Consider the following 18,605-nt stretch of genomic DNA (forward strand, 5'->3'; position numbering starts at 1 on the left):
TACATACGATGCAACAACTCCTCCCTTGGACTGAAATCACCTGGTTGAAGGAGCGCATAAATCTCCTGATGCGGATTTCTGACCTCTGCCAATCCTCTGCTTCCTACTTCGATTCTTTAGTGAAAGCTAGTTCTCACTACTATCTACTATAGGGAGATCTATACTTCAGGCTTAACTCCAAGTTCTAGAAAAATCCTGGAACTTCCATACTTGTTCCCTATTTCAGATACATCAACCCCTTTAACATACAGATTGTCAAAACCTACCACATACTGTGAAGTTTATTAAACTCTAACACCAAGCTGGGTATAGCGGCAGCAGAGGACTGCCAACTTTCAGGCCAGCTTGAGCTACACACAAGACCCAAAATAACATCAAAAAGGTGGCAGGGGCTCATGCTGTAATCCTAGCACTTGAAGCCGAGGCTGACAGACGGCAGAGAGAGGTGATGTAACAGGTTACACACACTCCAAAAATGTAATGAGGGTTTCCGTCTCCCACCCTTATTTATAGCATCTACTCCATCAGAAGCAAGTTAATCAGATAAATATGGATTACTCAGCCCCAGTATTTATTTCCAGCTGACTTTTCTTTCATTAATTAGCACAGATCTGAGATACACTACCTGACATAGCCAACGGGAATATAAGCAAGCTGATTTTTGCTCCTTATTGAAAAGCCAAATAAAATTAAGAAATAAAGCAACTTAGCAAAAAATACTTTTAAGAGAGAAAAGGTCAAAGCCAAATTTGAATGACAATGTACTAGTCTAGACCGCTCTGTATTATCACAGCACAGAGGAGGGTAGGTTGTAGTCGCTTCTACTTTACCTTCCGGAAATCTCGCTTTTCAAAATCCACTTCTGCTATTTTCTCATACTCCATGACGGCATTGGCGTTCTTGAACTACACCATGGGAAAAAAATGAAGTTTAGGTTGAACAATCATAAAAGTCACTAAGACCCTGATGAATTCCTTCTTTCAAGAATATCACTGGAGCGGGGTATGGTGGTGCACACCTTTAATCCCAGCACTCAGGAGGTAGATCTCTTGAGTTTGAGGCCAGCCTGAACTACATAGTGAGTTCCAGAACAGCCAGGGCTATATAGTAAGACGGTCTCAACAACACAACTTTTTCAAACCACAGAAGCTGGGCATGGTGGCAAGCACCTTTAACCCTAACACAGAGAGAGACAGAGCAGGTCCATTCCTGTGAGTTTAGGGCCAGCCACAGCTACACAGCTACATAGTGAAACCCTATCTCGAAAAAGAAAGAAGGAAAAAAAGAATCACATCAAAGCAGCAGGCATGGTGCTACATGTCTGTAACGCCAGCACTCGGGGGAATAGCGAGGGCAAGGTTAACCTGGATTACACAGTGTATCAGATAGAGACCTGATCTAGAAACCCAGTAAAGGGGGTGTGTGGACTCATAGGGTAGGACACATGAGAGATGGCTCAGTGTTTAAGGGCTCTCGCTGCTCTTCCACAGTACTGAGTTTAGTCCTAGCACCAGCCTCAGGGGGATTTGATGCCCTCTTCTGGCTTCTGTAGACACAGGTATACAGGTGGCATGCGTGCATACAATATATAAACAAAATCAAGGTGAGGGAGATGACTCTGTGTGTAAACACTTGCCATACAAGTGTGACGACCTGAGATCAAATTCCATAACCCATGTTAAACCAGACATGGCAGTGTGTATATATAAACCCAGTGCTGCCAAGGCAAGATGGACTGGGAATAAGACTCTCCAGTAGCTGGAGTGTCAGTTAGCTGAGAGTGAGTATGGAGCAAGCAAGCAAGAGATCCTATCTTGCTGGTCAGTGTAATGTCCACTTGAGAAGCAAAGGGCAGCTTGCTCTATACATCCAGCTCCAGGGCATTCACAGACATGTGAGACTCTTGTCTCAAAGACAAAAAAACTAGAGAGACTGTTTTAAGCAAGACAGAACAGGAGACATGATCTTCCAGGCAATAACCCTGATCTCCAACATCACTGCCACAGCCAGTACAAGTCTGCCCTCATACAAACGAAAGCACAAGAGTACATATACACATAAATTTAAAAAACAAAACAAAAGGAGCCACAGTTGTGGTGCAAGCCTTTAATCCCAGCAGTCAGGAGGCAGGGGCAGGCAGGTCTTTGTGAGTTCGAGGTCAGCCTGGTGTACAGTACAAATTCCAGAACAGCCAGGGACACACTGAGAAACCCTGCCTCAAAAAACCAAACCCCCACTCCAAGGAAAATAAGAATTAAACATTTCCTTAAAAAGCTGGTGACGGGCTGGAGAGATGGCTCAGCAGTTAAGAGCACTGGCCGCTCTTTCAGAGGTCCTGGGTTCAATTCCCAGCAACTCACATGGCAGCTCACAGCTGTCTGTAACTCCAGTTCCAGAAGGTCTGATACTCTCATAGCAATACACATAAAATTAGTGACAAATAGACCCCTCCAATACCAAGACAGACGAGACCAGTTAGCCTGGGCTACATGGAGACCCATTTTTTGTTTTGTTTGGAGACAAGGTCTCATGTAGCCTGGGCTAGCTTAAACTTGTTATGTAGCTGCAGATGGTCTTGAACTTGTCCTTCAGTTTCCATTGTCTAAGTAATGGGATTCCAAAGTGTGCACTACCACAGAAGGCTTTACTGAGACGAGGGCCTCACGCACGCTAGGCCAGCACTGTCCAGTGAGGTGCATTTCCAGACTTGAAACCCTATCTTTTAAAAGAAAACAGAAAAGGTCAAGACCCAAGTTTCTTGTTTAATGTTGACTTCCTGTCAGGAAGACAGGAGACATAAAATATGGCCACCATAAGCCAGGGGTTGGGCAGTTTTGAGATGCTCACTCAGATGTGTCCAGGCACCTACTACAAAGGTGGAACTGAAAGACGTGTGCTACCAGCTTAAGCCACATCTGAGCATAGACCAGTTCTTTCTGACAAACCCAAGGTCTGAAACCGAGACTCAGAACATCTAGACTAATGTTCTGTAACTGAGCTACACCCTAGCTCTGACTTTATTCAAATGCTTTAATTTCGTTCCTTAGCTTCCTTCCTGAAGCATTATGCGTCTACCCAGTCATCTCTGAAGCTTTCCACTTTTTACATACTGAAAACTCATTTAACAGTTAAGGTAACAGTCGCAGAGACTATGAGATTTACCTAAAGTTGGCTAAGTGTGGCTGCTGGTGAAGTGAGACTGTCAGTCCTGCCTTATTGGTCACTCTTCTTTCCAGACCCACCGCACCACCACCTCTCATAGGAACAGATCAGACCTACCTCCTGCTGTGCCTGGGCATTTTTATGATCCAGTTCTAGGGCTCTTTGGAAACTACGACATGCCGCCATTGCATTCCCAAGTGAGAGGTGGCACTTGCCTTCTCGGAGGTGTCCCTAGAAGAAAGCACAGAGGGAGGAAAGAAATATGACTGCACAGGTCAACACAACAGCAAACAGCCGGGCGTGGTGGCGCACGCCTTTAATCCCAGCACTTGGGAGGCAGAGGCAGGAGGATTTCTGAGTTCAAGGCTAGCCTGGTTTACAGAGTGAGTTCCAGGACAACCAGGACTACACAGAGAAACTCTGTCTCGAAAAACAAAAAACAAAACAACAACAAAAAAAACAACCCCCCAAAAAAACCAAAAAACCAAAAAAACAGTCTACACACCAGCATGCAGTGAAAAGGCAGAACAATGCTCTCAGAGGGAGCACTTGATCTTGAGGGGACATTGTCACAATTAGGAGATGGTTGTGGCTGTCACAATGAAAAGAGGAAATGCTCCTAATGGTTAGCAGCTCTAGGGCAGAGATACTGTAAAACATTCTCCACCAAAGAGCTCCATTACATACCCGGACAAAACTGTCATCCAACCTCACAGACTGCTGCGCATCTCCAAGAGCTTCCCGGAACCGTCCAAGCATCATCAGTGTGGCCGCTCGATTACCGTAATAGCTGGCATTGTTAGGACACATATCTACAGGACAGATAATAGGACATAAAATAGTTCAGCGCAGAGAGCTGGAAAGATGATGGCTCAGTGGTTAAGAGCACTTACAGAGGACTCGACATTCCCATGACCTGCACGGTAGCTCACAAGCATCCGTAATGCCAGTTCTACGAGATCCAATACTCCCTTTTTGATGTTTGTGGTTACCAAACACGAACGTGGTGCATATACATACATGCCAAACACTCAAAACACATAAAAAAATCAACTGTGTAAAAAGCAAGTTCATCTGGGTATAGTGGGTCACACTTTAATCCCAGCATTCCAGAGACGCAGCAGGCCTCTAGAAGTCTAAGACCAGCCTGGTCTACAGAGCCAGTTCCAAGGCAGCCAAGGCTACATAGTGAGACAAAACAAAGTTCAGCACAGGCTACTGACCTTACATACAGGCTACCTCTCAAAGGACTATTTCATGGGAGGCCTAGAGAGACGTTTCAGTAGGTAAACTTGTAATGTAGTCTGAGTATACACATCAAGGGCCCCAGGGGGCAAGTAAATTCTGGGCAAGCATGGTGGCCTGCCTGGAACTCCAGCCTTGAAGGGAGAAGGGGACCTCCAAACGAACTAGCCATCAAGAGTAACCCCAGTTATTATAATTAGCTCCAGATTCATTCGACTGAGACACAGCCTTCGTGTGAGTAACACAGAAACACAATATAGGATGGTCCCAACATCAACCTCGGGCCTCCACATGGATGGACACGGACACACACACACACACACCCCCACAAACGCACCCCCCCCCCACATGCATGCACGCACGCACATACACACATCACACACCACACCACACACACCACACACACAGCAAACCACACCACACCAAAAAAGTGTGGAGAAAAAGAGTAAGAGAATTATGTCAAAACAAACAAACAAACAAACAAACATAAACATGTTGAAGGGAAAGGGCATAGGAAGCTAAAGCAAGATTTCTGCCAGTTTTAGGTCAGCCTGTCTCAAATGAAATACCAGAGCCAGGAGCACACACCTTTAATCCCAGCACTCAGAGGCAGAGGCAGGAAAATCTCTTGAGAGTTCCAGGACAGCCAGGGCTATTAAATGTGGAGAAATTCTGTCTCAAAAAAACAAAAACAAAACCAACAAACAAAAAACCTTAAAATGATTTTGAGATATCCCCTTATCCTAGTGAAAGTGGCCGTCATCAACAAAGCGGACACTGACTGTTGGAGAAAACCTGTTCCCTGTGGGTGGGGTGCAATTTAATATAGCCAATATGGAAATCAATTTGGAGAGTTCTGAAAAAAATTAAAAACGTAACTGCTACAAGCCCCAGCTCTTTCTTTCCCGGGCATATGTATACCCAGAGAACAACTCTACATTTCATGATAAAGGTGTGTGTCCTCAGGTTTATTATTGCTTACTTGGCCACAGAAAAGAACTGGATTAAACCCAGATATCCATCTAGGACGGATGGATAACGGAAATCTGGTGCATACACACACACACACACACACACACACACACATATATACATATACACACACACACACACACACACACACACGAATGCAATGGGATCCTGTTTCACTCCTAAGAAAAATGCAGTCACAAAGATGGAAGATCTTATAATGTGTAATACCCGGTCACACAATCTCAGAAAAAGAAAAAACTGTGGGTTCCCTCACATGCTGATCCTAATTTATAATTTACTTACACACATAAACAAATGTGCACATAATAGAAACTGAATGCAAGTAATACGTGAGCTATAGAAGAGGGTATGAGCCTCGTTCTTTTCTAGCTCTAAATGTATCACACAGTTTTTTGGTTTTGGTAGTGGGTTATTAATGTATTTTGACAACAAAAGTATAAAAATCTAATGTGAAGTCCCGCAGCTTCAGAATACCTATTGTACCTATAGGGTCTGGTTAATTTCAACGGTACGTTCTTTATTTCCAAGTGTTTTTGGGTTTCGTTTTTAAAAAAAACAATGAAACTAATTTTAAAAACCAGAGCCAGCCTCAGCAGGTAAAGGCACTTGTTATCAAAGTTACGACTTTGAACTGCCTTTAGGGGGTAGAGGGGGCCAATGTGTTTCGTGAACTATGGTGTGTTTGTGACATACGTGAGCTCAATGCTGTCTATGTTCATGGTCATCTTCAATTATTAGCAAGTTCAATGGTGTTCTACATGAAACTGTCTTAAAGGTAAATAAAATATGCTGGCATGTTAAGAACATGGAGATAAGACATTTCTGTTTCCTGAGATAGAGAAGGAAGCACCAATCATTGGATGCAAGTGTTGGGCAGAATCACTGATCCTGGGGAGGAGTGAGCTGTGAGCTCAGCTCACTAAGAGCTGCTTCTTAGGCAGGGACCACTTGCAATGTCTGGCAGGTGACTCACCTGCTGTAACCCTTCTTACCTATGGCTTTTGTGTAATAGTTATAAGCTTCGTTGTAGTCCTTCTTAGCATAATATGCATTCCCTTGTTCCTTGAAGGATTCTGCTTCCCTGAAAAGGAAAAGGAGAGTCACATCACTATACCTCAGGGGTGAGCTCAGAAGCGCCAGCTTCATGTTAGTGTGATATACTGGAAATGATTAGAGATCTGCCCAACAGGCCAATCGACCCAAAAGAGGACCAATGAAATAATCCAATCCATTCACAATCTATTCAGAGACATTAAAAAAATATCAGGAAAACTCCTCTCAGCTGGGCGCGGTAGTTCACACCTGAAATCCCAGAGTTTGGAGAAGCTGAGACAAAAAAACTTCTGTGATTTTGGGGCCAGCCTGTGCTACAGAGCAAGACTGTGTCAAAACCACAACACAGTAATACAAAACAAACCCCACAAGGTATGGTATCAAATGCCTACAATCCTACACATGGGGTGTAGAGTCAGGAGATCAGGATTTCAAAGCCAACCCTGGTTACACATCAAGTCTGAGGATATCTGTATTACCTGAGATCTAGTATCAAAAACCAAAACCAGGGGCTGGAGAGATGGTCCTCTCGTAGAGGACCTAGGTTCAGTTCCAAGCACCCACATGGGAGCTCACAACCACCTGTAACTCCAGCTGCAGGAGGTCCACTATCCTCTTCTGACATCTAAAGGCATCAGGAATAAGCAGTGCACATCCATACTCAAAGGCAAAATACTCATACACATAAAATTTTTTTAAAAAATCTTTAAAAAAACAAAAACAAAAAAAAAAAACCCAGAAACTAAAAACGGACCGAAGAGATGGCTCAGCTTTTAGGAGCACTGGCTGCTCCTAAAACTCAGGACTCCAGAGGTCCTGAGTTCAATTCCCAGTAACCACATGGTAGCTCACAACCATATGTAATGGGATCTGATGCTCTCTTCTGGTGTGTCTGAAGACAGATATAGTGTACTTATATATATAAAATAAATAAATCTTTAAAAAAACCAAACACACAGGCTGGAGAGATGGCTCAGCAGTTAAGAGCACTGACTGCTCTTCCAGAGGTCCTTAGTTCAATTCCCAGCAACCACATGGTGGCTCCCAACCAATAGGATCTGAGACCCTCTTCTGGTGCCTGAAGACAGCAACCGTGCACTCATATACATAAGTCTTTAAAAAATAAACACACACTTATACTTAGTAAGTGAGCCACTGAAAGGCAGCACTGAATTTTCCAGAATGTCACAACTCCGGCCTCTTTTTTGTTTTTTGAAGGGCTGAGTTTGAGACAGTGTCCTAACATGTAGCCCAGGCTGACCTTGAATTTGTGGCAATTCTGCTGTAGCCTACCAAGTGCTAGGATTATAAACTTGTGATACGTCAATATTTGCAAACGTCTACATTTGTAGGTAATTTCCACTGGGGACAACTGACTTCTCAGTATGAAACGGGACACAGCCTTGAGAATCTTAATTCCGTTTCCTGAGAGTCATTTGCCCATTTGTCACTGGAAGAACAGTCAAAGTGTATAGCCAAGGAGTGACAGTGTGCTGTGTAAGATGGAAGACAGAGCAAAGTTGACAGCAGGGAGTCAGATGCCGGAGGAAGTGCCTATCTCTCCGTGCCGTCCGCCCACCACGCTGTGCTGTCCACCCACCAGCTGGCGTCAAGACAAGACTGGACAAACAGTATTGAAAAGAACAAGCAAGAGAACTCTATCAAAAGTACCCAAAGTCGCTGGGTGTGGAGGCAGACACCTTTATTTCCAGCTCTCAGGAGGCAGAGGCAGGTGGATCTCTGTGACTCTGAGGCCAGCCTGGTCTGTACAGCACATAGGAAGCTCCAGGCCAGTCAGGGCTACACAGAAGAACCTGTCTCAGAGATGAAAAAATACAAGAAGTACCTCAAAACATCTTATTTCCCAAACTGAATGATAGATGATTCTTTACTGCAGCCTAACTATTGAAGCATGTTTCTTTTAAGGATTTGTTTCCTTTCCTACTTGCCATAGCCATCTATGCAAAAGGGAAACCAGTCCACGGCTGCCAGAGGAGAGACAGAAGTCAGAGTTTTTGGTGTCCCACTCTAGAACTGGGGATCAAACCCGGGGATCTGAACACGCCAGGCCAGTGGACATCACTGCGTCGCTGACTGCATCCCTGGCAGCAACAGTTCATGGCGATGATAGGGGACTGACTGCAGCCTGATCCTGTGACACAGCACAGGAGAGATTTGTGGTTCATTTCTTACATGTTTCAAACGACAAACTGGCAAAGCTCCCTTCACTTCCATTCGTCCCCAACACTGCTCTGGTAAGCCCCACTGACATAAAAAGACTGCTGGGAGAAAGGAGGAGGAAAATGGGGTGACCTACTAATGCTGACAGATTTAAACTCTGCTGGGTGGAAATCGGCCTGAAAAATCTCATTATACTAACTGTCACAATGCTATAAAAAGGCCATCTGCTACTACAAGAACCCAGGAACAGCCTCCCTCACCTGCAACACTTAAGAGTCTCAACTGAAATCTTTCAATGCAATATACAAAATTCCTTGAAACATAAATTAAGCAAAGTGCTATAAAAACTCTAGGAAAAGCGTATGTTTTAAGAGCAGACATGCCAAGAGATTCCATGGGCTTTCCCTAAACAGGATTCCAGAAGCTGAAAAAAAGCACTTTGAAGAAATGTAGTAAACTCTGGCATAGATACTAACCCATCTGCAACTAAAATCTAGCTGCTTCGTCAGTCAGCAGTGACTAAGAATAGCCAGATCCTTGAGGAAAACCAAAGCACCCCCACTGTGCCAGCAGCACAAAGCTTATTAGTAACAAAAAACAGGACCCAGAGCTAGTAGTTGTTATGGACTACTGGTTGGTGGTCTTTCCTCAACACTGCTCCCTCCCATGTGCCTAGTGTGCTGCTGGCTTCTAATGGAAACCAAATGATGATTTCAGTGGACATCACTATTATGTGAGCCATGGGAGTTCCATGCTCAACTAGCCAAGTTAGTAAATTTCACTGTGCTCCACCCTCCCTTGAGTAAGTCTTGAGTTTAAATAATTTGCTCAAGGTCAGGGAGTGACCAAGTTGGTCAGAATCCAAAGTAATATACTATCTAAGCTTTCTAATGCTCACTTCTGTGATACTGAGAAGTTTAGAACTGATCTGTACTACTGGAAGTGAGGCAAGGACAATTAAAAAAATTCTTTAGGTGGGCGTGGTGGCACACACCTTTAATCCCAGCACTCGGGAGGCAGAGGCAGGCAGATTTCTGAGTTCGAGACCAACCTGGTCTACAGAGTGAGCTCCAGGACAGCCAGGGCTACACAGAGAAACCCTGTCTCGAAAAAACCAAAAAAAAAAAAAAAAAAACCAAAAAAAAAAAAACTTTAAACCAAGACACAAAACAGCTCTGGTGTGAAGAATCTGTCCTAGGACTGAAATCTGCATTTGCTAACGCATAGCGAGGCCCATAACACTCAGTCACAGAGGAATGGAGTTCCCTTCTAAGATGCAAGACCCAGGGGATGGACTTTGCCTCCCCCAAGAAAGGCATTTCATTTTAGTAAATGGTGAGTAGATTCCATTCTAGAGCAAACAAAGCAAGTAATGTAGAGTCAGCCCACAGCAAAAAGAACAAGAATCGCGTTGTGACAAGTTGCCATGTTTCTAACCTCACATTGCATATCGGGCCAGAATTAGCTATTCCCCCAGCTTCATGAAAAGGACTTATTTTCACAGAAACGCGGCTGATTGGCAGCTGCCGAGACAACCGGCTTGGGCACTTGGTGCTTTTGGGCCGGATGCTTATTTATTTTTCTGTATGCAGGTCTTACGTCCAAAGAGGAATCATCTTCATTTTGGACCTCCCCAAACACACAAGACCAGCGGCCTGCCACCAGCTCTGAGACTAGCAGAGGAAAACGGGAATCTTCGCCATCTGTCAGGGCCACGTCAGGAACAAATCCTGAGAAAAGCTGAAGCTGTTCAAGCTGCCCTTACAGCAAAGAGACTGCAGGATGAAGTGTCAAAGAAGAGCTAGTTAACCCTGGGACTGAGGGCACCCTGGAGGTGGCAGCTGTCACTGCTGCCAGAGTTATTAATTCTTTGGTAACTGAGCTTTCAGTATGAACCTGCTAAAATACAGCAGTGCCCAGAAAGGACGGCTTGAGATCCTTCTCTCTCTCTCTCTCTCTCTCTCTCTTCCTTCCTCCCTTCCTTCCTTCCTTCTCCCTTCCTTCCTTTCTTCCTGCCTCTGCCTCCCGAGTGCTGGCTGGGATAAAAGGTGTGCGCCACCCCACCTGGAGAGATCCTTTTCTATGGACATGACATTAAATTTTCAGCGCTCAGCAGGCAAAAGTATGTGGATCTCTTATGAGTTTGAGGGTAGCCTGGTCTACATATATGGAGTTTCAGGCCAGTCAGGGCTATCTAGTGAAATCTTAGCTCAAAAAAGACTAAATAAAGCAAACAACAAAAAAGAAACAATAAAAACCCAAAATTAAGTTCAGATTAGACCCTAAAATATTAAAGCAAAAGATCCAGAGAACTGGTCTGATGGTGTTAACAACTGTAATACATTGCTTGTGCTTTTAATACTTTCAATCAAGACACGCACAGGCCTTCTGAAGCAATGCTGTGTGTGGCGAGCCTTCCACTTGTCTTTCAACAATGAAAACAGCAGTCATGCTCCGCCGTGACGCGGGGAGGTACCACAGTAACCGCACAGCTCTCAGTTTCTCGAAGCCTTTGCAGGTCCTTGTTTTCCTTTGCTTTATTTGCTTTGCCCAGGCTGACCTCAAATTCACTGCAAAGCCAAGAGTGACCCTGAATTTCTGGTCTTTCTACCTCAACCTCCTAAGTTGTGCCACTGTACCCCTCTTAATTTATGCTGGGTTAAACTCAGTAACTCAGTACCATGTGCATGCAGAACCCAGTCTCTGTCCTTGGTTCTCTTGTTTTGTTTGGTCTTTTTTTTTTTTTTTTTTTTTTTTTTTTTGGTTTTCCGAGACAGGGTTTCTCTGTGTAGCTCCGGCTGTCCTGGAACTCACTCTGTAGACCAGGCTGGCCTCGAACTCAGAAATCCGCCTGCCTCTGCCTCCCGAGTGCTAAGACTAAAGGCGTGCGCCACCACTGCTTGGCCTGTCTTTTTAAATTTTACTTTTTCAACGTTTTACTTTTTTCCCAAGATAACTATGTATGAGGTAAAACATAATATTTCAATACCTGTATATACCACTGCAATGACCATACAACTTTTTTTTTAAACTGGGAACTAAAATATTGCACCACTGAGCTATATCACACTTTTCCTTATACTTGTTAAGAGTCAGGATTTCACTAATTGCTCAAGTTGGCCTTCAACTCCAACTCAGGTTATAGGCCTTCAACACCAGACCTGGCTACATAAAATTAGCTTATCCAATTTCCCATCCAACCCTTGGGTCAACGACAAACATTATAAGCACAACAGCTCTGATTCAAGGATGCTGGAAATGATTCTGATGTGAATCACTAAGGACCAATTCTGTTGAAAATGGCTACAGAATCAAAACACGGGGCCAGTGAGATGGCTCATCCAGTAAGGGTGCTTACCACCAAGCTGAATACGCGGAAGGAGAGAAGCATTTCCTGTGACACTTATACCGATGTATGGCGTGTTTCTCTCTCTCTCTCTCTCTCTCTCTCTCTCTCTCTCTCTCTCTCACACACACACACACACACACACACACACAATTTTCTCCCCCCCCCTTCTTTTTTTTGGGGGGTGGGTGGGGAATAAGGCCTCATTATGTAGCCTTGGCTGGCCTGGAACTCAATATGTACACTGGGCTTACCCTTTAATCAGAGATATTCATTTGACTCTGCTTCCCCAGTGTGTGCCACCATGCCCGGCTGCAAACAGATTCTCTTTGCATGCATTCATATCGTCACCCCAGATCAGTACCCTTCTTTACAAAGGTGGGCAAACTGAATAGTCTTCTCTTTGTATACATTCCTGTTTTAATATGTATTTGTTTTTTCTTTTTCTACCAGTCACTGCATCCACGCTACATCTGTTAAAATTTGTATGCCGGAGTTTGTAGGTATACTCTCTGAATCTGCTGTTCATTCATTGCTGCTACTAATTACTCCCACAAGGACTGCCAAAGAATCATTACAAAGCTCCTAGCAGGAGCATGTGATTGAATCAGACAACTTAAGCTTATGATCCCCACCCAACTTTGCACATTTACAGCTTGACAAATTAGAAATACATTAATTAAAAATACATGGCTGACACTGTAACATATCCTAACACAGATGCCCTATACAAATGCCTATTTTCTCTCTAAATACCTCCAAGATAAATGCTTAAGCAATTCTGCCTTAGATCAACTTAACTTTTTAGCAATTACAAAAACATTCAAAAACTTCAGCCAGCCTCAGATACTAGATTGATTGAGCAGCAGTTTTTAAAAACCTCCTTAGGCTATCAGGAAGGCTCAGGGGGTAAAAACTTGCCACCAAGTCTGATTTTGATCCCTGGGACCCACATTGTGGAGAGAAACAACTGACTCCCCAAAGTTGTCCTCTGACTTCCACCTGTGAGCCACAGACTATACATATACAAATGTGTTTACACACAGCCACAGCTACCCCACAGGTAAGATCTCTTTAATTTTCTAATGTGTAAAGGTGGTTTTTCATCTGCATGTGTACTTGTGCGTCACTTGTATGCCTGGTGCTCTCAGAGGCCAGGAGAGTTCTGATCCCTTGTAGCTGGAGTTATGGGCAGTTGCAGGCTGTCATCTGAGTGCTGGGATCAGAACCTGTGTCCTCTGGAAAAGCAGCCGAGGTTTTTAACCACTGAACCATGTCTATGGGATAAGACTCTTCATCAGCTGTATCATTTTAAGATTTTTTTTTCCCTAAAGGGAGGGAGGAAGGGAAAAATTACTTCAGGCACTGCATGGAAACTACTGTGATCGTTTGTAACCCAGGAAACACTGCAACTTGACTTTTACTTCAAGTGTTTGGCTAGAATACTGTATGGGTTAGGCTTTTTTTGTTTTTGTCAACTAGATACAAGCTAAAGTCATCTAGGAGGAGGGAACCTGAACTGAGAAAATGCCTTCCTAAGACTTTCCTGTAGGCAAGGTTGTGAGTGGCGCCACTGCTGGTGCTCTTGGGTTGTATTAAAAAGGCTGAGCAAGCCAGTAAGCAGCACTCAGTGCACGGCTCTGCCCAAACTTCTGCCTCCACCTCCCTCAGCAACAGAGTGTAGCCTGGGAGACGCTGAGTGAAATGACCTCCTTCCTTCCGAGTTGCTTTCAGTCAGGCACTTATGACATCAACAGGAAATAAACTGGGGCAAACATTTTTTAATCAAGTTGAACTTCTCCAATTATATTAATAATGACTCAGATCAAGAGAGATATGGTGGTTTAAATGAGGCACACACACTCCAGAGTTTTCTGACCTGCTGGGTTTTTGCACTCCTTGGTATATTTTTTATTCTGGTTAAGTAGCTAGACAGACATATTAGCAAGTTAGAAGTCATTGAAGATGGGCCTTCTCCCTCATGATCAGCTTTGCCTCTCCTTAATTTAAAATACCATACAAAAAGGTGAAGGTAACAGGGCTTAAATGAAACCCATTATGGGAAAACTACTTCTCGCAAGTCAAAACAGAATTTGAGTTGTATCTCAGGACATTTGCCATTATAGGGTGCCCGCTGACACTGCTGTACCTTCTCTTAGGAGTTAATCCAAGAGGGACTGCCCAGAGAACACACCTCAAGCAAGCTGACTCACTGGCCATGCTAAAAGGGGAGAATAACTACCCTTAAAATAGAATTTACACCACAGAGGCCCCTTGTCCAGCGCACTTGTGGGTCTTTACTGCTAAGCCTCTATGTTGTTCTGAGTTCTAACTTCAAAAGTGTACTTTTCCTTTTCTTCTTATTTTAAATCTCTTATTTGGATACTGTTCAAGTATGCTCACCATGTCACTCTGGACACTGTCATTCTTTTACAAAGACCCTCCTGCAATGCCATGTGGCTGCTTGCCACCAGCCACCCACAAACTTGCTGGCTGTTTTTGGGCCCTAGCTCAAAAGGCATGGCTTTCTCTCTCTTGCTCTTCCACACCCTCCTCCTCTGGCAGCTTCAGAGGTTTGTTGTTTTTGCTTTGGACTTTTTGAGACGGGGTTTCTCTAACACAGCCCTGGCCATATTTGAACAACGTAGAACAGGTCTGCCTCTGCCTCCTGAGAGCTAGGACTAATAGTGTGCAGCACCCCACCCCGACTGCTTCAGAGATCTCTATTGCTTCTCTTGCCTACTCTGTGTTTTCTGCCTAACCTGTGATTTCTCTCTCAAATTTAAAGCTTCTTCTGACTCCACCCTGTTTCTAAATCTTTCATCTATGAAGCCATAAAACCAACACAAAGGAGCCCCAATTCTCAGGTAATATCTGTAGCAAAACATCCAGTTTTGCTAAAATTACAGCTAAGGACAAAATGCTCGAATTTCCTGAGAGTAAAGAAATGTTCAGAAGACTTTGATTTGAGAGAAAAACCTAGTGGGTGAGGAATACTTCCCTTCTCCTCGGGGTTGCTAGGACTGCAGTGTGTGCCGCATGCCAGGAAGTCGGGACACACACACACACACACACACACACACATTGCTCTCATGCTCACTGTCCTCTACAATGTTACCTTGCTCTAGACTGCGACACCTCCTTTCTTTTAGTCAATCAAACTTACGAGCTGCTTGTTGATCTGGACACATCCTCCACCCTACAGAATTTGCAGGATCTTGGCCAGTCTTAGAGTAGAAATTCTTTCCTCCTCCCCCTTCCGCGGACCTCTTGTCCCCAATGGCATGTCACAAGGCCTAGTTCATGTTGTACTCTCTCTGACCTTCATGAAAATAAAGTAAAAGAGCCCAATAGCTGCATGTTTACTCCACGCCACCAACAAGGTCACTTTATTTTTCTAACAAATATTTAAAAATTAAATCAATTCTAACCTACAAATAAAATTTCAATTTAACACTCATATATGTAAGTGAAAGTCATATGACTTGTGAAAAACATTTATAAATACTGGGGTGCCTGCGAGGTACTGTGTGCTGGATGCTTTCCAACCAGCTAGAGACAGGGAGAGCACTAGCCACTGGAAAGCCACCTTTACCCAGTAGCTGTCTATCTTCCTTTTCCTCTTCCTTCTCCTCCTCCTCTTCCTCTTCTTTTTAAATCCCAAGGTTCTTTATATTCCAGGGTCAACCTTTTTCTTTTCAGGTTCAGTAGAGATGCACTGAGATGGATTTTGAGTGTCAGGCAATCGGCGGTGTGGGAAGCTGGCATAGATCCAACAGCAACTCCATTTTTACTTTCAAGAATAACTAAAACTGCTCAGGTAAGATAAAGTGGCTTATTTAGGATACTGAAGCAGATAGTCTGCTACAAAATTCAAGGCCAGCCTGGACTATACAGTGAGTTCTAGGCTAGACTACGCTATGCTGTGCAGCCCTGTCTCAAAAATTAAAAATTCACCGGGCATGGTGGCACGCGCCTTTAATCCCAGCACTTGGGAGGCAGAGGCAGGCGGATTTCTGAGTCTGAGGCCAGCCTGGTCTACAAAGTGAGTTCCAGGACAGCCAGAGCTGCACAGAGAAACCCTGTCTCGAAAAATCAAAAAAAATAAAAAATAAAAATTCGGGGTTGGAGAGATAGCTCAGCAGTTAAGAGCACTAGATGTTCTTGCAGAGAACCCAGGTTCAAGTCCCAGCACCCACATGGCAGCTCACAACTGTAACTTCAGTTCCAGGGAACCTGACATCCTTACACAGACACATGGAGGCAAAAATAAATTATTAAAAAAAAAAAAAAAAAAACCCTCTTATTCCCAAAGAGGAAAGGTGGAAGACAAAAATGTAAACTCCTGAACAGATGAGTCAAAACGTACTCTGAACATTCAAGGAGAAACCTCAACAGAGACAGAACCAGAAGGCCAAATACATCACGGGGAGCTGTGGCAAAGTCTTCACAAGGCAGCAGCACTCTCTACTGCTGGAGGAGAGAAAGGCACCAGGCACTGGCTGGAGCTGGCTACGTCTTAGGGGAAGCAGGGCTGTGATGAACCAACCCCTCCAATCCGCATCTTGACAGAACTCCCATCAGTGAAGGCATAAGGACAGGCACCGCAGGGCTCTGGCATTTCCTTCTCCTTTCTTCACGCTTGGGAAGGAGAGCTCCAGAGTAGTGGGCCTCTCTGAAGCCATTCTGAGCACAGCCATCCACTTGTCAGTCAGCCTGAGGCTGCTGTTCATAGATCCCTGAACCCACTACCTTCCATCTTGTGGCTCTTCTATGACAACACAGATATCCTCTAGTGAATGAGTATTTTCTAAAGAGATATTGCTCCCCACTCTGCAGCTATCAATTTGCTGAAACATAGTCTCATGGATTAGAACCCCCCAGGAACTGTAAGCCATGGGAAGGAATGCTAAGGCCTAGTGCCAGCCAGAAGAGGAACTTGTCTCTCAGAGATCAGACTACTTTGCAGAGAGAATGATGGGTCAGCTTTGGAAGGGACCACACTTTCACCAAGACTGCTTAGTAATGCATGCTCTTACTGAACTTCTTCATCTGCTCCTCTTCCCAAGATGGTTCCAATGAATAAACCTCCTCTCTCTGTTCTCACAGACCTGGCTCTTTAACTGGCTACAGAGGATGGTGGCTGAGCTCAGCTGTTAGCACTGCCAGGCCCAGGCTTGACCTTAACAGCGCTGGTAACATCTCTCATCTTGATGGAGACAGTGGTGTCTCTCAACAATCTACAATTAAGAAACGGCTGCTTCCAGGGCAGGCAAGATGGTTCCGTGGGTAAAGACTTGCAGCTGAGCCTGAGGACCTGAGTGAGTTTCATCACCTCACTCACAGGTGAAAGGAGAAAACTGACTGACACACACACACACACGCTCACACACATGCTCACACACATTCAAGCACTGATGTTTGGGAGGATACAGAATATACATATGGAAACAGAGGGCAGTATGGACTCTGCAGTGGCACTTTTACAAAGTTCTCTTGGGTCCTCATTTCAACAGGTGCTAACTTTCTCAGAGTAAGCTGCCCAAGCAGGAAACAGCGGACTCCTGCTCCCACTATTGTCAAAAGGTAATAGATTCACAGAGATGGTCAACACTGCTTATCTGACCACCTAGCTTCCCCACCGTCAAACACCAACAGAAAAGGTCTTAAAACTGGAAAAGTCGTAAGTCGTATCTGCTACACACCAATACTCTCAACTCATCCACACACACTTCTGCCCGTCATGGTGTGAAACCAGAACTACAGCTTTTGTCTACTGGGGAAAAAGCAACTGCCACGCCAGTACAAACAATGGCCCCCGGGAAAAACCACTCTGAACCCTGTTCCTACTGATGAGACTCGGCTCTGAAGAATACCTGGACCGCCGTCTACATAACTTCCACATCACTCAACACTGGAGAATGAGGAGGAAGCATTGGTGTAAGAAGAAACAATGAGTCCTCAGCAGCACTGTGACAGGCGACGGTGCCCACACAGCAGCCCACCACTGTTCTCCAGGCTTCTAAAGTCCTAGAGCAACACAAGAGTCCAGTACTCAAGTTTTTAAAAACTAGCTTCAACGACTAAGACAAGCCCTGATTGGCTGGAATGTACAATAAGGCTAGGCTTCAAGCCAATCAGAATTCCTGTTGTTGCCAAGTTACTAAGCACTAGAGCAACTGCCACTCACCAGGCCCAGTATTTTCCTAAAATTGCTCATTTTACTCAATGCTGGCCAATAAATAAATCTAAATTAAATTCAGGGAAAGAAACCTCCTATATTCTACCTTTGTTCTACTAATGACTATTTAACAATCTTCTACATGTTAATATCAGGATTAAAATAATCCTGATTGGGCTGGAGAGATGTCTCAGCTGTTAAGAGCACTGACTGCTCTTTCAAAGGTCCTGAGTTCAATTCCCAGCAAGCACATGGTGGCTCACAACCATCTCTATCGATCATCCAATGCTGTCTTCTGCTGTGTCTGAAGACAGCAACAGTATAACCACATATATGAAATAAATAAATCTTTAAAAATATAATAACTTACTATATTCAGGATTCTGTATTCCTAAATTTATCCCCTTCCTTAGACATAATTCATTTCTTCCATCTTTCTTCTGA

General features: G+C 44.2%; 1 protein-coding gene across 7 annotated transcripts in view; it reads right to left on the reverse strand.

Annotated features, from left to right (window-relative positions):
- Dnajc7 (DnaJ heat shock protein family (Hsp40) member C7) overlaps positions 1-18,605 on the reverse strand; it is a 37,475-nt gene that overhangs the window by 12,518 nt on the left and 6,352 nt on the right. For 5 of the 7 annotated variants that reach the window (NR_166203.1, NR_166204.1, XR_001780034.2 and 2 more), the window contains 4 exons: positions 6,393-6,481; positions 3,850-3,974; positions 3,280-3,393; positions 831-905 (listed from right to left, as the gene is read on the reverse strand). Coding sequence is in view for 4 of the 7 variants with exons in the window: in XM_030246188.1 (XP_030102048.1) it covers positions 831-905; positions 3,280-3,393; positions 3,850-3,974; positions 6,393-6,481 (403 nt within the window). In the remaining 3 variants the exon portion in view is untranslated. Of the gene's footprint in view, positions 1-830; positions 906-2,091; positions 2,720-3,279; positions 3,394-3,849; positions 3,975-6,392; positions 6,482-17,856; positions 18,018-18,605 lie in introns of those variants that run through there. The other 2 variants (NM_001378962.1, NM_001378963.1) reach the window with 2 other exon arrangements.

Source organism: Mus musculus, chromosome 11, assembly GCF_000001635.26.
Source record: "Mus musculus strain C57BL/6J chromosome 11, GRCm38.p6 C57BL/6J".
Lineage (NCBI taxonomy): Eukaryota > Metazoa > Chordata > Mammalia > Rodentia > Muridae > Mus > Mus musculus.